General features: G+C 45.5%; 1 protein-coding gene across 1 annotated transcript; it reads left to right on the plus strand.

Moving 5' to 3' along the window:
* The first annotated feature begins 968 nt into the window (after positions 1-968).
* On the plus strand, positions 969-14,170 carry LOC119387803 (endochitinase). Its single transcript, XM_037655316.2, has 9 exons — positions 969-1,088; positions 1,626-1,862; positions 3,695-3,957; positions 5,185-5,288; positions 7,036-7,159; positions 8,343-8,537; positions 10,324-10,446; positions 12,310-12,611; positions 13,971-14,170. The coding sequence occupies exons 1-9, from the start codon at positions 995-997 to the stop codon at positions 14,146-14,148; spliced, it is 1,620 nt and encodes a 539-aa protein (XP_037511244.1). The 5' UTR covers positions 969-994; the 3' UTR covers positions 14,149-14,170.
* The last annotated feature ends 5,382 nt before the right edge of the window (positions 14,171-19,552 follow it).

Here is a 19,552-nt window from a genome sequence, read left to right on the forward strand (position 1 = left end):
TCCCTCAGTTTCAGACGCGTCCGCTTGCTACAGTCGCTTCGCCGGGGGCGAGCGCTAACCTCTCAGCCCGCCGTAAACGCCCGGGCGTCGTCCTACTTGCGGATCGTTCATTCACACACGCAACACCCGGTTTGCGGAGCCTCGCGCATAAAGAAAAAGTGACGTCAACCGGCACGACGTCTCTTCCGACGAATTATTTTCAGGCGGATGAGGGGCCCAACGAGCAAAGGCAGTTAGCGCAAGCACAGACACAGATGCAAAACAACGGAAAATGATGTAGCAGAGAGAAGGCGAATAATCACTCGGGGGCACTTCGCAGAGATATTCGTTTTCGACTTGATATATTCTGAGAGGAACGGCGTGGATGTCCTGCCGACGAGAAGGAGTCGCGCGCAACTCGCCAATGGAGGACGTAGTGTGATGCGAGCGGAAGCAGAGCGAGCAATAGAAACAGCGAAAGGTAAGAGAAATGAGCGGATGCTAACGCATGCACCCGCGGATGAAAACAATGCGCCGCCGAGCGCATCATCCGTCGGCGTGTCAAAAGGGCTGAAGCGCGCGTGCCGCACGTTAAGAGGAGGCCGCGACGGGAGAAGGCGACTGTCCCCATTCCTGGACGAGCGGGGTGCATCTCCTTGCCACGCGCATCGATTCGAGCTGTATAGCAGCAGAGAACCGAGTATCTCTGGCACCCTCCCCTTCCTCGTATGCCTCTGTGTGTCTGTGTGAATGTGACTCCGCTTTCACGAGGAGAGTCTCGCTCCATGTGTGCGTGCCGCCGTGTATCCGTTGCCGGCGCCGGTAACGGGTCATTGCGCGAAATCTAATCGACCTATAAAAAGCGACGCAGGTATAAGGGAAAGAAAAAGACAGCGCCCCTGTGGCCGGGCGCTCCACAAGTTTCGGCCTCCACTCACTGCTGAGCCGGGTGGCCCCGCAGGCGGGGCAAATTACAGCGCGAACCGCGACGCCGTCCTTGTTCCAGAGGTCCCCGATGATGATGTTGCCGCTGCTGCTGCTGCTAACGACTGCAGTGGGCCTGTCCTCGGCTTCTGTCGCAGTTAGGGCGTCGGGAGCGCTAACCAATGGTAAGCATCCGCCACTCTCTTCACCTTGTTATAGGGGTAACGCGCCGTTCTCTTTCATTGGGAACGTGGGATCCGTTAGATGCATGGGATGAGCCGTCGTACGAAGTGAAAGTATGGAGAAAAGTCCGTGCTGCCTTTCTCCCTTGTCACCTCTCCCAACCCCCTTTCTTATGTTACTTTCGCGTTGAGCAAAAGCATCTCAAGAAGTTTTGTTCATCGACGACTTCTTTCGCAGTGGCACCAATTGTCCTTTTAATTTACTGTCATTGCTAAAGTGAAGAAACTCATATTTCGTGCTTCAAGGAACCTCGCCATGACGCAACTATTAAGCATTCCCTGATACGGACGCTTAGACGCTCGTAAAATTTCCAGCAAGTTTCTCAGAGTGTCTTAACATCGAGAACTATGTTAAAAAACAGAAAAAAAACAACAACTACAGATTCAAAGCAGAACTGTGCAACGAACACTTTGCACGGACAAAGGCGTGACGTCATAGAAAGAAAGCCGAAACGGTGCTCTAAACATGTGTTTATGCAGGCACCTCAGGCGCCACCGGCAACCGGCTGTACGACGACGCGAGCGTCGAGAAGCCGAGGCAGGGTGTCGTCGTGTGTTACTACCAGACGTGGGCCTACAAGCGGCCCTCACCCATGACTTACGACATCGAGGACATACCCACCGACCTGTGCACCCACCTCATCTACTCGTTCGTCGGGCTGGACAACTCCACCTGGAAGGTCACCCACATCGACGAAGAGTTCGACCTCGGAAAGGGTCAGTGCTGATAAAACGGGAGTTGGAAAGGTTGCTCTTTGCTACGATAGCGAGAGGTAAAGGGGATCAGGCTTCATCGAGATGTTTCTTTGTTGTTTTTTTCAATATAACAGCCGAACCTCGTTATGACGAAGTAGCGCCGGGTCCATAAATTAGTTCCTTATATCTAACATACGTTGTAACAGCAGATATAACGATCGACTCTATCGAACCTACAACCTTCGGATCCGAAGGTTGCGGATTCGGTCCCTGCTGACGGCAAGTTGTCTTTTCGTCCACTTTGCATTCTTCACATCTGTATCACTATTACTACAACGCACTTAAAACGGTACAACTAACGTCCCCTCTGCCTTCATTGGCTTCATTATCTGCTGATTCCATGCCCAACATCTCTATGACGATAGAGAGAATTTTGCGGGCGTTTATGCAAGAGCGTATACGTGTTTAAATTTACGTTCATGTGAGTTCCCTGAAGGCATTGGCTTAATAGATGAACTTTAACCCCTCCGTATTTAAATAATCACATTTACCTCAAGATAAAAAAAAAAGTTGACGTGCAGACACGCACACGAGAGTAGAGTAGAGTAGAGCCTTGTATCCATGGCACACACCCACGCTGGGGATTGGCCAAGAACCGGGTAGTTTTCATGAAAAGTCTTAAATTATGTTAGATTATGTCTCTTAAAAGGATGAAAGGAATAAAAAAATTCAATATTTAGAATAGATAAATAGAAAATACTGATATATAGAAGAGATCAGTTCGGTCAATCCCCTCCATTGGATATGAGTAGGGCTCCGTGTTTTCGGAGTTTCTTTTTCTTTCAATTCGGAGGGTGCGTTGCATTGTTGCTGATAATCCTGTTTCTCCATCCTTTCATTTTTTCTCACTTCCTGTTCATTTACGCTCTTAATAAGGCTGTTGATGTGCACTGCTATAAACTCGCCAAAGTGTACAGTAGTTGGGGGGGGGGGGGGGGGCAGGAGCTAGTCAAGCTGCTTCTCAGCTTTTTCTCCCAGCCTCGCTCACCTTCTTGATAAAAAATAAAGGATATATTATTATTATTATTATTATTATTATTATTATTATTATTATTATTATTATTATTATTATTATTATTATTATTATTCTCAACACACCGAAATCTTAGATGAAATGATATCTGAACACGAAAACATGCGAACACACTAAGTATATTTTAGATGTCTGGAGGTTTGAGCGCACAAATTTATGTACATACAAGCACAAATACTTGAATACATTACAACCTTAAAGCTAGTTGTAATAGACGCAAGCATATTTTACGAGGTTGCTGCCACTGATGAAGGTGCACTTCTTTCGATTGATGATTCTCAGTTTTGAAAATGCCCTTTGAACGTTGAAAATGCTCTTTTAAAGTCGGAGTTCATCGGATAAATCCGAATTGCCGAGAATTTTACCGACAGAATACAACAACAACAACAACAACAACAACAACAACAACAACAACACAACAACAACAACAACAACAACAACAACAACAACAACAACAACAACAACAACAAAGAACAACAACAAACAAACAACAACAACAACAACAACAACAGAACAGCACAAACGCCAACTGCTTTTACCATGAATCCGGGCCAACTGGCTCACCATTTATCTCACCTGTACGAGCCATGTAAATATGTTTCCTTGCACTTCCATAATTATTTATGACGCGTAATATGTATTATCATTCCTTATTACTATCCGAGTTTAAAGCTATGCTGATGATACACGAGGAACAATGTAGTCCACTGAATGAATGAATGAATGAATGAATGAATGAATGAATGAATGAAACGTGCAGATGGTCTGAGCCGGTTCGTGTCCCTGAAGCAACGCCACCCACACCTGAAGACTCTACTGGCTGTGGGCGGATGGGACGAGGGTGGCCAGAAGTACTCGGACATGGTGAGCACCCGCTCGCGACGAAAGGTGTTCGTGCAGAGTGCCCTGGAGTGGGTACTCAAGTACGGCTTCGATGGTTTCGACCTCGACTGGGAGTACCCGGGTGCCAGTGACCGCCAGGGAAAGTTCTCTGACAAGGACAACTTTCTCAAGCTCGTCAAGGTACGGCGTCTCTCGAGAATTCGGATCGAAAAGCTTCTTTGGGGAAGCGCTTTTATTTATTAGCTTGTCTTTTAGTAGTAACGCTTTGCGAATGTTGAAAGTTACGTGCGGAACTCGATGTGTATGGGTGAAGCTGTAGAAGCCGATGGTACAGAATAAAACACAATGCTAACACAGGGACAAAAAGAAAAGAAAATGACGACACAGCGCTCATGTCATTAGTTGTTTTGTTTCTTCCCGTGTTAGCGCTGTGTTTTCTTCTTTACCATCAGCCGCATTCAGCTACCCCGGTCTGTATCCGTAATTGTATAATCTCTACCTCACACTTTTTGCATCTAAATAGATGACACAGGGCAAGTTATTTAAAATACAAAACGTAGAATATTTTAATGTGGCACTAAAGTTCTTCTCGAAATGCCATATTCGATGAAATCGATGTTACCGTGGTGTCGTGATACAGCAACATTTGCCGCGTTATGAAAAGAAAAAAGTACTGGTTATGGAGATAGATAGATAGATAGATAGATAGATAGATAGATAGATAGATAGATAGATAGATAGATAGATAGATAGATAGATAGATAGATAGATAGATAGATAGATAGATAGATAGATTTCGCTGGTCAGTTGCACGCACTGCAAAAAGAGAAGCGAGACCGATCACGTATACCAGCACTGTCACTGCAGTTTATATAAAAATAATAATAAAATCAGGTATTATTCCGGTAAATGATAGGCAAGAATCACCATACTGCGAAATCTATAAGTTAGTTGGCACGTAATGAAGATACGTGAGTTAAGCCTCGTGTGGGACGAGCTCAGCAGCTTAGAAAGAGTACGTCACGAAACAGATCGTCACGAATGGGAAGTGTCAGTGCCAGCGAGAACGAGGTTATTATGATTAATTTGTAAAGCGGTGTGGAGTAAGAAGCGTGCGATCTTGCCGGAGGTGACGCTAGTGTCCCTGCGGTGCAATGACCCACACAGTTTCATCTGCAAATATAATGCGAAAGACGGACGGCGGGAGGACTGCAGAAACGAAGGCCGAAGAAATAAGTAGCCGTTGTTCAGCTCGTTCCTCCTGCAAAGTCTCCCGGTTTTACGCTGCTTTGCATACCGCAGTGCGCAAGTGGGCGTCATCTAGTATACGTCTGCTTTTCAAAACTTTACTTGACAAACGCTGTGCTTGCATTGCCTGAAGTGTGGCACGGCACATCATCTGCCCAGGAAATGAGGGCCGTGTTCGACGAGCACAAACTGCTCATCACTTGCGCCGTTCCCGTGGCCAAGTTCCGTCTCGACGAAGGCTACGAGGTCGAGCAACTCGGAAGGTAAGCGTCTACTGCTTTTACTTCGTCAATAAAGCCTCGACTTGACCTAGTTGGTACGTAACTTTCAAGGTGAAAACTTCAGCGCAAACCAGGAAGGACCACAAAGAAGTGCTCGTCTCATCTCTTCTTTGTGGTCCGTCCTGGTTTGCGCTGAAGCTTTCGCCCTGAAAGTTAGTACGTCACTACACGAGTTGAATCCTATCATACCACGGAAGCAATGCTTTGGGCAGGAGGGCGACAGAAGTTAATAAATATTGGTGTTTTTTTTTAAAGTATCGTCCAAGGTCTGACAACTTGCTGCCGAAATGTGCATGAAGTAACAATACAACGTTTGCTTATCCGGTCATAACAACTGTACTGTGAGGGTACTTGCTTAACTATGATGAAAGCACGAGTACGTACATTAAAAAAAATTGAGGAAGCTTCACTGACTTCACGTCGCGAAGGCTGGTTAAACAGCGTAACTGGTGGCATCACATTGGTAGGCGTGGCCTACAAACGAGGCCATGCTCATTTTCCTCCTGCTTTCCCAGCCAAATGTCTTCCACAAAGTATTTCTTTCATTCTCTCTTTCTTTCCCGTTCTCTCTCTCTTCCTTTTCTCTTTGTCTCTCTCTTTCTTTCTCTCGCCGTGACACATACACTTTTGCCTGCGGACTTCTTCGTTTTTAGTAGACCAGTGGCGAGTAGTGGAGCTTGCCCTATTTTTGTGGCGCATAACCGCTAGAAACTGCGAACGCTCCCCGGAGAATAACCTCGACCTTAGACAGCTCAGTTATTAAAAAAACAAAAACAAGAAAACCCAGGGAAACCCGCCAATTGCACAATCATCAACCATTGTGGAAGCTTACATGACGGTAAAAACGAAGGAAATGCCATTGATGAAAAAGAAAGAAAGAAAGAAAGAAAGAAAGAAAGAAAGAAAGAAAGAAAGAAAGGAAGAAAGAAAGAAAGAAAGAAAGAAAGAAAGAAGGAACAAGCGAATGAGCGAAACTGAAGACATGAGAGAAAGAAAGAAAGAAAGAAAGAAAGAAAGAAAGAAAGAAAGAAAGAAAGAAAGAAAGAAAGAAAGAACAAGCGAATGAGCGAAACTGAAGACATGAGATACATGTTCTAAAGTTGTGAAGTTAGCCAACTAATTTGCGTTCTTGTACCGACGGTATACTTTGCGGTATCGACAAAATAACGCTGTACTTTGAAGTAGAGCGTCGCGACTAAATGGGCCACAAGGAGGGAGATAAATTATACAGCAGGCACGAAGCTGCACTAAAAAAAGTATTTGTTTGAATATGAGGTATGGCTCCCGATTTCTCGGCCATCTTCAATAATTACGTGCCCACTCGAACTGTCTGTTTTTGTTGTTACGAACTTACTTATAGCGTGAGAAATGCAACACATATGGTATTTTATTTGTTACATTGGTCATTTTATGATGCACTGCGCGTTTTTTTTTTTAGGGTCTTTTAAAAAAATCTTCACGTAATATCATTAGTCCCTGCTGTTTCTGTTCTGTGCGTACCGCAGTACAGATGTACATCTGAGAGAAGGGAGCACCGTCAAGCCGCCATTCAGCGGCTTTTTCTTTCTTTTTCTCTTCTCCTCAGTCATGTATTTGTGTATGCATGTCTTGAATAAAGACTCAGACTAATCCTCAGGGATTAGTCTGAACCCAGACATCATTGCGAACCCTGGAAGATAGTGTCCTTCTTCTTTTTTTCTCTTTGCCCTTCACCGCTTCCCTCGTTCAGGCTGCTGGACCACATCCACGTGATGACGTATGACCTACGTGGCAACTGGGCGGGCTTCGCTGACGTGCATAGCCCACTGTTTAAGCGACCCTTTGACCAGTGGTCCTACGAGAAGCTGAATGTTGTAAGCTGGTCATTCTCATGTTTGCAATCAGTGACCTATTTTGCGAGGCCAGCACGAACCGTGGATGAGTCGACTTATCGCACAGCAGTTATGGAGTCATACACGTTCACAGACTAAGGACCTGATTTACGTCACGGGTAGTCTATCCAGTAAGCCTAATATACGTAGAGGCACGTTACATGTTATTCGGAATAATGGCGTAATATAAGTAGCACGATTTTTGGACATATCAGTGTACTTCTAATTTATTAAGAAAAGTTAGACATATCGGGGGCCGAATTTAAAGGAGCTTTCAGTGAATCACATCAACTCCCCATATCTATGTACCCTGCAGTACAAAGGCCTCTTTAAATGATCTCTAATTTGCCCTGTCTTGCGCGATGTCATTTATTGAATGCAACCTGGCTGATGGCCATGCGCTGGTTACCTTTGGTAGTGACAAGTGCGTCACAACGATCAGCTAGCACATTCTGTTATAGAGTGCCGTAACACAGTAGCGTAGGAACATTTTTGTCAGTGGAGCTCCAGGCTGAATTTATAAGGATGTTAGATCGCAATTTCTCTGTACCTTAATTGGCCGGCGGCATTGACAGATCCAGTGCCGGTATCGGCTTACGTTCGCTTTTACGAACAACACCATCTTAAGAACTTTTTGTGAACAGAGGCTCGAGTTGGCAAAGCTTCTCGAACGTTGCAGCGCTTCGCTATTAGCCGGCGGCCTTTGCTAAATGTACGTGCAGCGTCAGGGTTGGCTGAACTTTTATTCTACGAGCGGTACCGGCGTAAAACGTTCACGAACAAAAGCGTACGATTTTACGATAGCTTACGAACGAGAAGCTCTGGGCCGGTATTCACAAAAACGTCTTACACTAAAAATTTTTGTAAGAGAACATTTCAGCCAATCCCGATGCGGGACATTGCATTAGCGAATCCGACTGACCAATGGGGAAACGCACTTACGAAAGAGAAGTTTTGTGAATTGAGCCCCAGCATTATCGGTTCCGGTGCCCGAGTTCACAAAAACGCCTTACACTGGGGTTGCTCGCAAGTGAAAACACACAAATTTCAATCAACACTGTTGCTGGGCATATCATTAGCGAGAGCAGCTGGCGAATGAAAGGCACATAACACTGCGAGCAAAAAAAGGTTTTCGGTCTTCAACCTCGTGTCCGCATTTTCGCAGCATGACGGTCTTCTCCTGTGGGAGCAGCGTGGCGCCCCCCGCCAGAAGCTGATCGTAGGCCTGCCACTCTACGGCCGTACCTACACCCTGGGCAGCCGGGATAACCATGGGCTCCGCGCACCCGTCAAGAAGTGGCTGAACGGAGGGACACCCGGCCGTTTCACAAACGCGACCGGCTTCCAGGCCTACTTCGAGGTATGCGCACGGATTCTGTCTTTGAGCATGAGCTACTTGACCTTTACGAAGGTGGAAAAGATTCACGTAGCTGCAGTGATTTGATGCTCCTGCTATAGGCACGCACGTTTCTTGTCCATGCTTAACCAGCACGTAATATATATGTTGGCCAGTTGGCTAAGCCTTCACGTCAAAACACAGATTCCAGTAAAATACTGAAAGTGCACTCGTCTTAGATTCAATTTATTTGATCTCTTGTAGACATATTTGAGATGAACAATTAGAATTATGACATCGCGGGCTGTAAGAACTTTCGGGCACTACCAAATAATCCGACATCATCTTCCGTAAGCGCTCGTGATGCGAAGCTTGTTGGATGTGTTGCGTGCTTCATTCGACGAGTCGTTTTTTTAGCCCTTGAAGACTTTATTCTTAGAAAACAGCAAGCATAATATTCTTTTACATTGTCGCGGCCTATTAGCTAACTCTACCTCCATACCGTTCAGTCAAGCGTTCGTTGCAGTGGCTATTTATTGTAGGTATATACGTTATCATGTGTGTTGCGATTGTTCGTTTCACTTGAGCGTGGGTAGCACATAAGAAGCCGTGGAAATCGGGCGGCTGAGTGGTAGCACGACCGCATAACGAAGGAAAGATTCAGTGATCGCCGAGATTTACCTCCGTCTTCACGAGGAGTTTACTGTCACAAGCGAACTATGAGGCATTACGCCCTTCTATGCACAGTCGCGCCCAATATGACTTGCAACATGGTTGCCCGGGGGTCAAAGTGGCGCCAACACTGCAAGGCGGCGCCGACATAGAAAACAATCCGGGACGTCAACATTGTTTTGACTACTGCCATATACAAAAACCAATTTCACGTTTGCAGGTGGTACAGTATGGGGGAATGGGAACCCTTCAAGCATGGTCCCCGTGTTGCAAGTCAAACTGAGCGCCACTGTACATACGTAAATAGCCATTACATCCATTTGTGTGCATCTGTAAAAAAGTCACAGTTTCACCGGCAGGGTGAAGCAATGAATGCGATAGCAACAAATTGTAGTGTTATACGAAGTGAGGCTAACTGTTTTGTATCCGATCTCGCGTAACTACAAAACGCTGTTGTAAGAGAATACGGCCGCTCCAGGGAGAGATGCTCTGTCCGCATAGTCACTTCGCGTTGAGAGCGCGGCACGCAGAAGGGTATACGAGCCGCCCTCTGTGATGTTTGTCGAAGTAGCGCGCGCGCCAGCGATCGCGACCGCGCCCTTAAGTTCAAAGTTCAAGGTGGCTGCTCGCGCGACAACACCCCCCCCCCCCCACCTTCGCGTCTTTTCATGCTCGTTAAACTCGGGCGGGGCGTTTCCTGTCTGCTTCGACGGCAGGCCTCCCGAGCGGGGTGATGTTATCGCATGCACCCTCCGGGCGACGGAAATGGGCCGGCTCGTTTGATCTCTGCTTCGGCCGCGTTCGTCGACCCCACTCGCGCGCTTTTAACCGCGGTAGAACAAACGATGCGCGGGGAATCTTCTCAATTTTGACTTCATAAAGAACATGACGGCGACAGTGACGGCAAAAACCCGTCGAGACTCTCCATATAATTGCAATCGCAATAATAGCCCATCTGTATCCACTTTTTGTCCTTTACTCCTTCCTCATCCTCTGATGGCCACCGTCCAGGCGTCAACCGCTCGAAGTAGACAGTTACAGTGCGGCCATCGATATTCCTCTTCCTTTCCCCGTTTTGTATATTTTTGCTCAAATGAACAACCACTTGCTACCACTCCGATTTCACGCGCTTGCTCAGGTGTGCGAGAATGTGCTCAAGGACGGCTGGACGCGTGAGTGGGACGACGCGGGCAAGTGCCCGTACGCCTACAAGGACGACCAGTGGGTCGGCTACGAGGACGAGAAGAGCATTGCGATCAAGGTACGGCCGCTGGGCGTGCTCTGCTCTCGCATACTAAACAAAGGAAAAAATACACGGCTCTGAAATTCGCTTCTCTCACTCGCGGTTTCGGTTAATTCCCATGCAACGATATTCCTTTGTCTTTTCCGAACGGGCTGAAAAACAATCAACAATTACGTATTACAGTGCGAGGTTCCTAATTGTGACCACGGGAGATTGTTTTTTTTGAAGGTCTATGTAGACAAATTCGTCGCATGAAACATAATGGCGAAGTGGGATAACTATTCTTGGTGTTTTATTATATTATGCTGACAGTTATATTTATGCACTTATTGTCCACTTCGGTAAGAGTGGCTCAAAGTATCCAATAAATAATAAACAATAATAAACCACTGAAGTATCGCACATGCAAGAAAATATATGAATATCAAAGCAATGGAGCAGAAACAGTGGTAATCTACGCGAAAGAAGTGTAGTTGAAAAACAGAAGGAAGCAAACTACTAAATTGTAGGGGATACTTGATGATGCGGGTGCTGCTGCTGCAGTGACAGAAGTGATTAATGACAGCGCTTTATTTTCTGGCTGCATTCATCTTCACGTGTTGTCATGGCGCACCGGTTGCTCTTCGGGGGTTACGTGCTGGAACTGGAAGACCGACAGCGCATTAAAGCGGTTATGAGGTTGCCATATTGACCAATGTTCGCCAGGAGCATGGACGCACCATATATACGAACTAGGCCAATGGTATAAATTGGCTGGACCATATCGGACAGAGTGTTCGTAATTATGTCGCGAACACCTACACCGCACGAAATGTTTTTGCGGTGCGTATACACGTATGTTAAGAGTTATCATTAAAATTGTGTCTGTTTGCTCGAATGATCAGAATAGTAGCACATGAAGTTTTCAAGATGAATTTATCCGCACTATAGTCAATAACATATAGCCTAAGAAAGCACAAGACACACGCTGTCAAAGTCAACGGGAATTGGTATAATTGCGCCACAAGATTACCTTCGCTTATATCCATAATGTCACGTGGAATGCGGAATTATTTCATTATCAGTGTCGCTCAGACTATATACGTGTATGTTTGGGCGGATGTATGGGTGTGGTGGAGATACATAGCGAAACTTAAGAAAGGGAAATCGACAACCACCTGTGACTGTCACACGTGGCGGTTTCCAGGACTACTTCGAGATACGGGAACGAGTTCTGTCTTTGTGTATGAGCTGCTTGGCCTTTACCACAGGTGGTTGTCTATATTCCATTCTTAGACGTCCGAAAACCCTTCCGCCAGCTTGCAGTATTCCGCAGAACCAATTCGCAATATATACAGCGTCCGTGCGCTTCGAGTTGTCGAATAATTCCCCCTCGCGCTGCCAGTTGCTGGCTTCCTGGTTTGCTCAATTGGTAGAGCGACCGCCCCGGAAAGGTGTTGGTTCCGGGTTCGATCCCCAAACCAGGACGAATTTTTCAGTTACAAGAAGCTTTCTTTCTGAGAAATCCGTACGGGTTTGCTTGTGGTTTCGTGCTACGAACAGGTGGTTGTCAGTTTCCCTTCCTTAACCCTTCCGCCACCTTGTGGTATTCCGCAGAACCGATTCGCAGTATAGCGAAACCTGTAGCGCACTATGAAGGACACGGACGAGCAAAGTGAAGTTAGGAAGATGCGCATCGTCCTGTCTTCACTTTCACTGTGCGTGTCCTTCATAGTGGGCTACAATTTTCGCTATATGTTTCGGACCCTGCAGTGACGCACAAAGGGAGCAAAATCGCTCACAGTGCGATTTTGAGCTTGAAGCTTAAATGGAATTCCCAAGTTGGTCACCGAGTCGCTGAGTACGACACACGTTTATCGTCTGCTGTGCGCACACACGCAGATGGATTACATCAAGAAAGAAGGCTACGGCGGGGCCATGGTGTGGGCCGTGGACATGGACGACTACCGGGGCGACTGCAGCGAAGGTCGACGGAATCCGCTGATGACGATCATCCACAAAGCCATCAGCGGATACCGGGTCCCGGCGACCAAAAGAGTCACAACGGACACGCGCGTAAGAGGCGGCACTTCCACGACGACGACAACGACCGTCAAGCCAAGGCCGAGACCCCCACCGGGGAGCAAGCCCGACTGCACGGACAACTCGTGGCAGTTCTACCCGCACGAGACAGACTGCTCCAAGTAAGCTTTCGGGTGACAACATCGTACATTTGAGAAAAAAAAAACAGTCATTTGACTCTCTTTCGCAGCATATGTGACTCACATGCATAACTCTCTAAGAGAGACGATGACTCTCTTTTGGAGAGTCATGGGATGTATAACTGTCTTTAAAGAGACACTCACTCTCTTGCAAAGTCGTGCGTACCACGACTCTCCTAAAAAGAGTCAACGTGTCTCACTTAAGAGAGTTACGCGTGAAAGTCACATATGTAGTAACACAATTGGCGAAGCTGGCACTAAGCCACACAAGGCTTGAAACAGTGAAACTGTACGATTCTGAAGACTAATCTGGTTGCTTCAAGGTTGTTTCTAGGCCTTAGCTAGGTGATGCAGGTTATTTCTAGGTTACTTCTAGGTCGTTGCTAGGCTTTGATTAGGTGATGCTAGGTTTAGAGTGTACACTCACTTGCGCTCAGGCAACAGCTCGAGTTTTTCGCGATTATGCAGAACAACTACGTATACGTGTATACGTTATATCTTTCTTAAATGCAATTGTTATTGTGAACGACTACCGCTCAGAAAACACTTTTTGCGAAAATAGGCAGCTCAACGCTTTAGCCGATAACCCACCGGGGCAAAGTGGTGAGCAAGTTTTGTCGCGTTAGTGTCGATAAAGAGCAGTTCATGAGGAAAGCCTTAGGTAATTCCAGTTGTACAGTGTAGTTTTGAGGTAAACGTGTGATCAGAACCACAGGCGTGCGAGCGTTTCTCCATTAAAGGCGGCTAAGTTTCATTGCAGCGACCCCCCCCCCCTAGCCCCTTGTCGATCGAGCTTCGCAATGAATGCAAAAATAAAAACGAAGCGATGACGTGCATCTCACAACGGCCTCCCATTGGTCCCCGGCTTTCCGCGGGTAAAGTCGGGAAGTAAACAGTTCTTGGAATGTAACATGAAGACACCTCGCGTGACATTATCGTGAAAAACCTGCATGGCAAAAACTCTGCACATTAAACTATTACAGTACAGGTCCGACTGGGTAAAGGCACAGGCGGGGTAGACTTGGCGCCCCCCTTCGATGATTAGGGGTGTGACCTCTCCCCCCCCTCCCCTGTGCTCACGCCTATGATCAGAACTGCTTATTCGAGTTTGTGACACCTTGATATAGAAATTTTACTGCATCCGTGGTCATACATGTGCTAGTGGCAGTAGCCAAGACATGCGCAAGTTCGAGTAAGGATAGCTCGTCTGTATAGGCTAAGTATAGTTGGTAGATCCACGCATCGAAACAGAACAACACTACAGAAACCCAATGTGGGAAGACTGCATCGGCGCTCTTCCTTTTTTCGTTACTTTACAATAATTTCTGCGACTCTCGGCAGGTTCTACCAGTGCGGCCACGGGAAGCCCATGCTGCGCAGCTGCCTCGCGGGCACCGTTTGGGACATTGACCGCAACATCTGCAACTGGCCGCAGAACGCCAACCGCGAGGAGTGTCTGTCCGCAAAAGATGAGGGCAAAGAAGACGACGATGACGAAGAAGACGACAGGATTAAATGACGAAAGCAGTTACCGAGGCCACAACAAGCACAATTAAATGACACAGCAACGTCGTTGAGCGATTCCCAAAGGCTCTAGAACATAGCGACGACGGCGTACCCCGGTGCTTAAAATCAAAGAGAACGTGTGATATATAGAAGTTATATTTCTTAGAAAGTAATATTTTTCTATGCGCTATTACGGTCACCATACACGGCGCGCCTGGCGCCTGTCGTGTGAAGTACGATGGACGCACACTGCCACCATAGAGAAATATAGTTGCATAGGCCCATAAGTACAAGTGTATGATTCACACTGGGCGATTGAAGCTATGCTCAAGCGGTTCCATGTGATTGGCTTCAATTGCTAAATAATAAAAAGAAGGCAACAAGCAAATAAACATTCTTTCACTGTCTGGCGTACTCATTTATCACTACGTTTTTTTTTTCATTGCGATACATTTCATGTGAGAAGATGCTGCCGCGAGAAAACAAAGAAATGTAACTGAGGTGCTTGGCTTGAGAATGTATGAGATAATTCCATGTGCACTGCCTGCGATATCCTTTGACGAGATCAACAGAATGCCTGAAATAAATAAATAAGTAAATAAATAAATAAATAAATAAATAAATAAATAAATAAATAAATAAATAAATAAATAAATAAATAAATAAATATTATTGTATTGTGTTCCCAAGGAGCTGCCTTTAACTGTTTCACTCGAAGGAAGTAAAAAGAAACGAAATAAAATTTGCATAAAAAAGAATATCCCATCTTTGGAATGCTGGACATTTTTAAAAAATTCTCCTTACAGTTGTTCAAAATAAGCAGTAAAAGAGAAAGAGGAAAGCAAGACTTTGTTCTCAGCAGTACGAAAAAAAAAAGGGGTATATTTTTCGTTAGTGTCGGTTGAACGCCGAATGCGCGTATTCAATATCAAAAAATAAACAAGGAATCAATATTATGCTTGGTGAAAAGAAACCTGTCAATCTCTTCAGTCTTATAGACGCGTTTTTTTCTTCGTAAGATTCCAACTTTCATTGATATAAATGTTGACCAGGCTAACAAGAACGAGAACAACAAGATCGATCCCCAGTAAGTCAAGACCCGAAAGCATGTAAACGCGCCTAACAGGCACATGAAAAAAAAAAAGAAACTTGCAGGACGCTTGAGCTTCGCCTTCAAAAGTAGAACGCGATAGCATAATCGGGCCCCGCGCGCATCGCCTTCTCAACTGCTAGCGTGGCTTCGATTCTCGGTGCATGCTCCAACCGTGCCGCTAGGAAACGAACGTCTGCGTACGCAACATTGGCCTTTTCAAACTATCCTAGAATGCCTACGGGAAGTACAGTTGCCAAGTGCCCACTACACCATAATACTTCCTTTTGCGAATCAGCGAAGTACCCACTACGCGTCCGTAAGGCAACACGAGAACCTACGCAGCTGCTCACTTTGTTGATGCTGATAATGATGATTAAATATGTCTGAACGCTTCGTAATTGGCGGCCCATAAAGGGACACTAAAGAGAAACAATGAATTGGTTTAGATTGACAAAGTGGGCTCGGAGAACTCTTGTGTAGTTTATTTCACCACCATCGGTTTATTATTAGAGGAGACAACCAAGTTCAAAGTTTCACTTTTAAATTTCGCGCCGAACTTTGTAATTCGTGACGTAAAAAATTTCAAAGAGCATTTAACGTATTTTGGCGCCACTGGTTCGACGAAATTTCCACAAACTCGTTATGTCAAATCTCTGGCCCCCTCAGAGGACAATGTACTTCGATTTAACCGATTAGGAACTACGTAAGCTCAAGCAGGCGCCGTCAAAAATATGTGACGTCACGGCAAATGGCGCGGGAATTCCAAGGTGGCGTCGCCACCTGTATTTTCTTTTTGCGCGTTTTCTCGCTTATTAAGCGTCTTCGCGCAGAAAGCGTGGTATTTTTGGTATCGTGGAAGGACTACTTTACTAATGCGAGAAAAATCGTTTTGCTCTTTAGTGTCCCTTTAAAACACCCATTCGTGGCGCACTTCACGTGCTTTGACGCCTGGCGAGATCCTACGTTTCTGCAACGCAATATTACATGCGTCAAGGAGACTATTCCCACTACATGACATTCATATAGTGTCTTTTTCCGAAGCAGTTTCAAGCAATAGACTGCAATCTGTCACTGGTGATCTAGTCGGAGAGCATCAGACATGTGGGATCAGAGGGCGCAGCATACAGACCAATATGCACATCGGCCGTTGCATTCTTGAGTGCGTGTCCGAGAGCTATGACCAGATTGCTCTCATTCAACCGGATTTGGCTAAAGCTTTTGATAAAGGGAGCCATGATTTCCTTTTTGAAGTTCTTGGTCATATCAATATTGGGAACATTCTGCTCAATGGAATCAAGATGTGCTACAATAGTGGAACAACTAAGCTAATCGTAAACGGTTCCTTCTCTGCTCCTATTCACATTCGCTCCTCTGTGAGGCAAGAATGCCCCCTTTCACCGTTGCTTTTTGCTCTTTATCTCGAACCGTTGTGTCGCAGTGTCATTACTCAAGATACGGTTGTAGATTTCAGTTATGGCACATTATGCGGAAAAGTCCTTACTTATGCCAATGACGTTGCATTTATATGTTCAGATAAGAAACGTGTTAAGGAAGTAATGTGTCTAACGCAATCATATTGTGCACTTACTGGTGCATCCGTTAATTTTGATAGCTCCCGAGAATTTTGGTTTGGCCAATGGGCAGTCACTCCATCGCAGTATGCCGGTTGGGGCACGGATACTTTACGTTAACTTCGAGTTCCCGTCTATCAATTCCGCAACAGTAAAGCACATTGATCTGATTGTGGCATAAAACTTCGCCATGCATCTGAGGGTTGGGGTGGAATAGAACTTTCCATCTTTGCGAGGGCAAAGGTCTGCAATGTCTTTTTGGCTGCCAAACTAATTTATGTGCTTCAAGTCCTGCATTGTGCGAGAAAAAGTGTTCAAATATTTCACAGGTTATTTGCCCGCTTCGTCTGGCCCTCTACTTGGGAACCAATGAGGAGAGATGACCTGTTTCTTCCGCTTGAAAGGGGTGGTGTTGACCTTGCGCATTTGTTGATGTGGCAATTAAACGCACCAGGGGCGTAGCCAGAAATTTTTTTTCGAGGGGGGGGGGAGGGGTTCTACCATACATTATGTATGTTCGTGCGTGTGTTTGTATGTGTGCATGCATATATATGCAAGCCAAATTGAAAATTTTCGGGGTGGGGGGGGGGGGTTGGACCCCCCCAACCCCCCCCCCTTGGCTACGCCCCTGAGTCGCACGTTTTATTTACTTTCGTGATGTGACACACCCGTTTCTACCAGAGGTGATTCAACGTCGTCTCTCATTGTTGTGATGCAGCGTTCTTTTGGGATGTTCTGCAGTGAACACTAAAAAAAAAGACTTTGAAATCAATCCTGTAAACATTAGGTACCTTGATATGACAAAGGGCAGGTCACTACCCTATGACCTAATCTCTCTTATTGGTCTGCATAATCTCAGGAGAGCAAGACTGGTTGACAGAAATGCTGTGACCTCCGCGATCAACAAAAAAACATCTTTCAGGAACAAGGGATTCAAATACTCGGGGAATATGAACGTTGCAGTGACGCTCTAGACTGGTTTACCGTGTTTCATTTGTGCTTAAGTATGCCTGATTATTAATTTTTGCAATGGCAATCGAAGTGCAACGGTTTCCCTCCCTGTAATCACGAGAAAAATCAATGGCATGGCTCTGTGGTAGAACATCTACCTGCCACGCAGAAGCCCTGGTTTTGATTCTCACTCGAACCGATGATTTTTATTATTTATTTTATTTGCATCTTTCTCGATTTTGCGGTCACGGACAACGCTGAGTTTTCGCTCACAACCGACGATGCCGACGCCGACACCGAAGCCGACAACGGAATTTCTGCGAAACGAGCTCTTTAACGCTATCGCGTTAAAAGACGAGGCACGTGTGCCATGTTCTTTGCTTTTGTCCACAGCCGTTAAGTACCTCGGTACACACATGCGATTCCCAGACAACTCGCCGTAAAGACAAGCTCGTAGCGCACGGTCTTCCTTTGTTCCACATTTTCGCAGGCTCGTGAAGTTTCGCGAAAGCATTGAAAATGAAATGAACTCGCGTGACTGCCAGCGTAATAACTCCGATGTAACCAGAAGCGTCGGTTGCGGCGTGAGAGGTGATCAATGTGGCCATTGTTGCACTTGTAACCCCACTCCACCAAATAAGTCAAGGAAGCCATCTCCCTCGTTCTCCCGATGAAGAAGCCGCCCTATACGTGAGCGTCAGCGAACATTTGGATACCCAAGCATTTGGGTACACCGATGAAGACGATATACAAGCAGTTCATGTTGAAACTTTTTTAGCGCGCACAAAAGACGGAGGACACAGAAAGAAGGTACAAAACGAGCGCTTACTCACAACTGATTTATTTTTTGAAAGGGACTAAACATATAAGCACGAATAATCTTCACAAAGCATGCGCGGAGCAAGTCATGAGGCATATTAGCAGATTACAACAAGTTAACCACAGTTCAAAAAAGACATTTCTTTATCAGTAAGCGACACCGATGGTTGACTGATACACTTTTTCCCACACCTACTTATATAGAAAGCTTCCGTAACTTCACGTGTAAGTTTATCATTATGAGCAAACAAAATGTCCGTCTCACTGAAAACAGGATTACAATGGCATGATTTGCAATGATTGGACAAGTGCCAAAAGTCTCTTTTCCGAAAGAACTTTTATGTTCTTTTAGACGTGTATTGATGCAGCGACCTGTTTGTCCGATATACATATTTCCACAAGTTAACGGTATCCGATAAACAACCCCTTTTCTGCACCTAATGAACTTAGAGCCTTCCTTCAGCCCACAACTACATTTTTTCTCTTTTACGTCAAACTTTTGCGTCAAACTTTTACGTCAAGCTCTTTTACGTCAAATAAAAGTGCAACAGTTGTGCCAGGCAGTTGCCAAATTTTGGTATATAGCAAACTAACGAAACGGCCGCAAGAGCACCAAAACAGTGGCATGTATAATCATGTCGTTTATGACATGGATATCATGATTTTCATGTTATGACCTGTCATTTATGTTCGTCATAAAGTCATGTTTCGCCATACCAATTTTGGTGTAAATCCAATTAACGAAACGGCCAGGAGAGCACAAAGTCGTAGGCGGCTAGATAGATAGATAGATAGATAGATAGATAGATAGATAGATAGATAGATAGATAGATAGATAGATAGATAGATAGATAGATAGATAGATAGATAGATAGATATGCTCAAAGTCGCAGAAGTTCGCTAAGAAATGCTTCGCATTTAACATAGAAAAAAATTCGGCAGATCCCACGTACCGTGGTAGTCGATGTTATGCGAAGCATGTG

Source organism: Rhipicephalus sanguineus, chromosome 3 (genome assembly GCF_013339695.2).
Source record: "Rhipicephalus sanguineus isolate Rsan-2018 chromosome 3, BIME_Rsan_1.4, whole genome shotgun sequence".
Taxonomy (NCBI): Eukaryota; Metazoa; Arthropoda; class Arachnida; order Ixodida; family Ixodidae; genus Rhipicephalus; species Rhipicephalus sanguineus.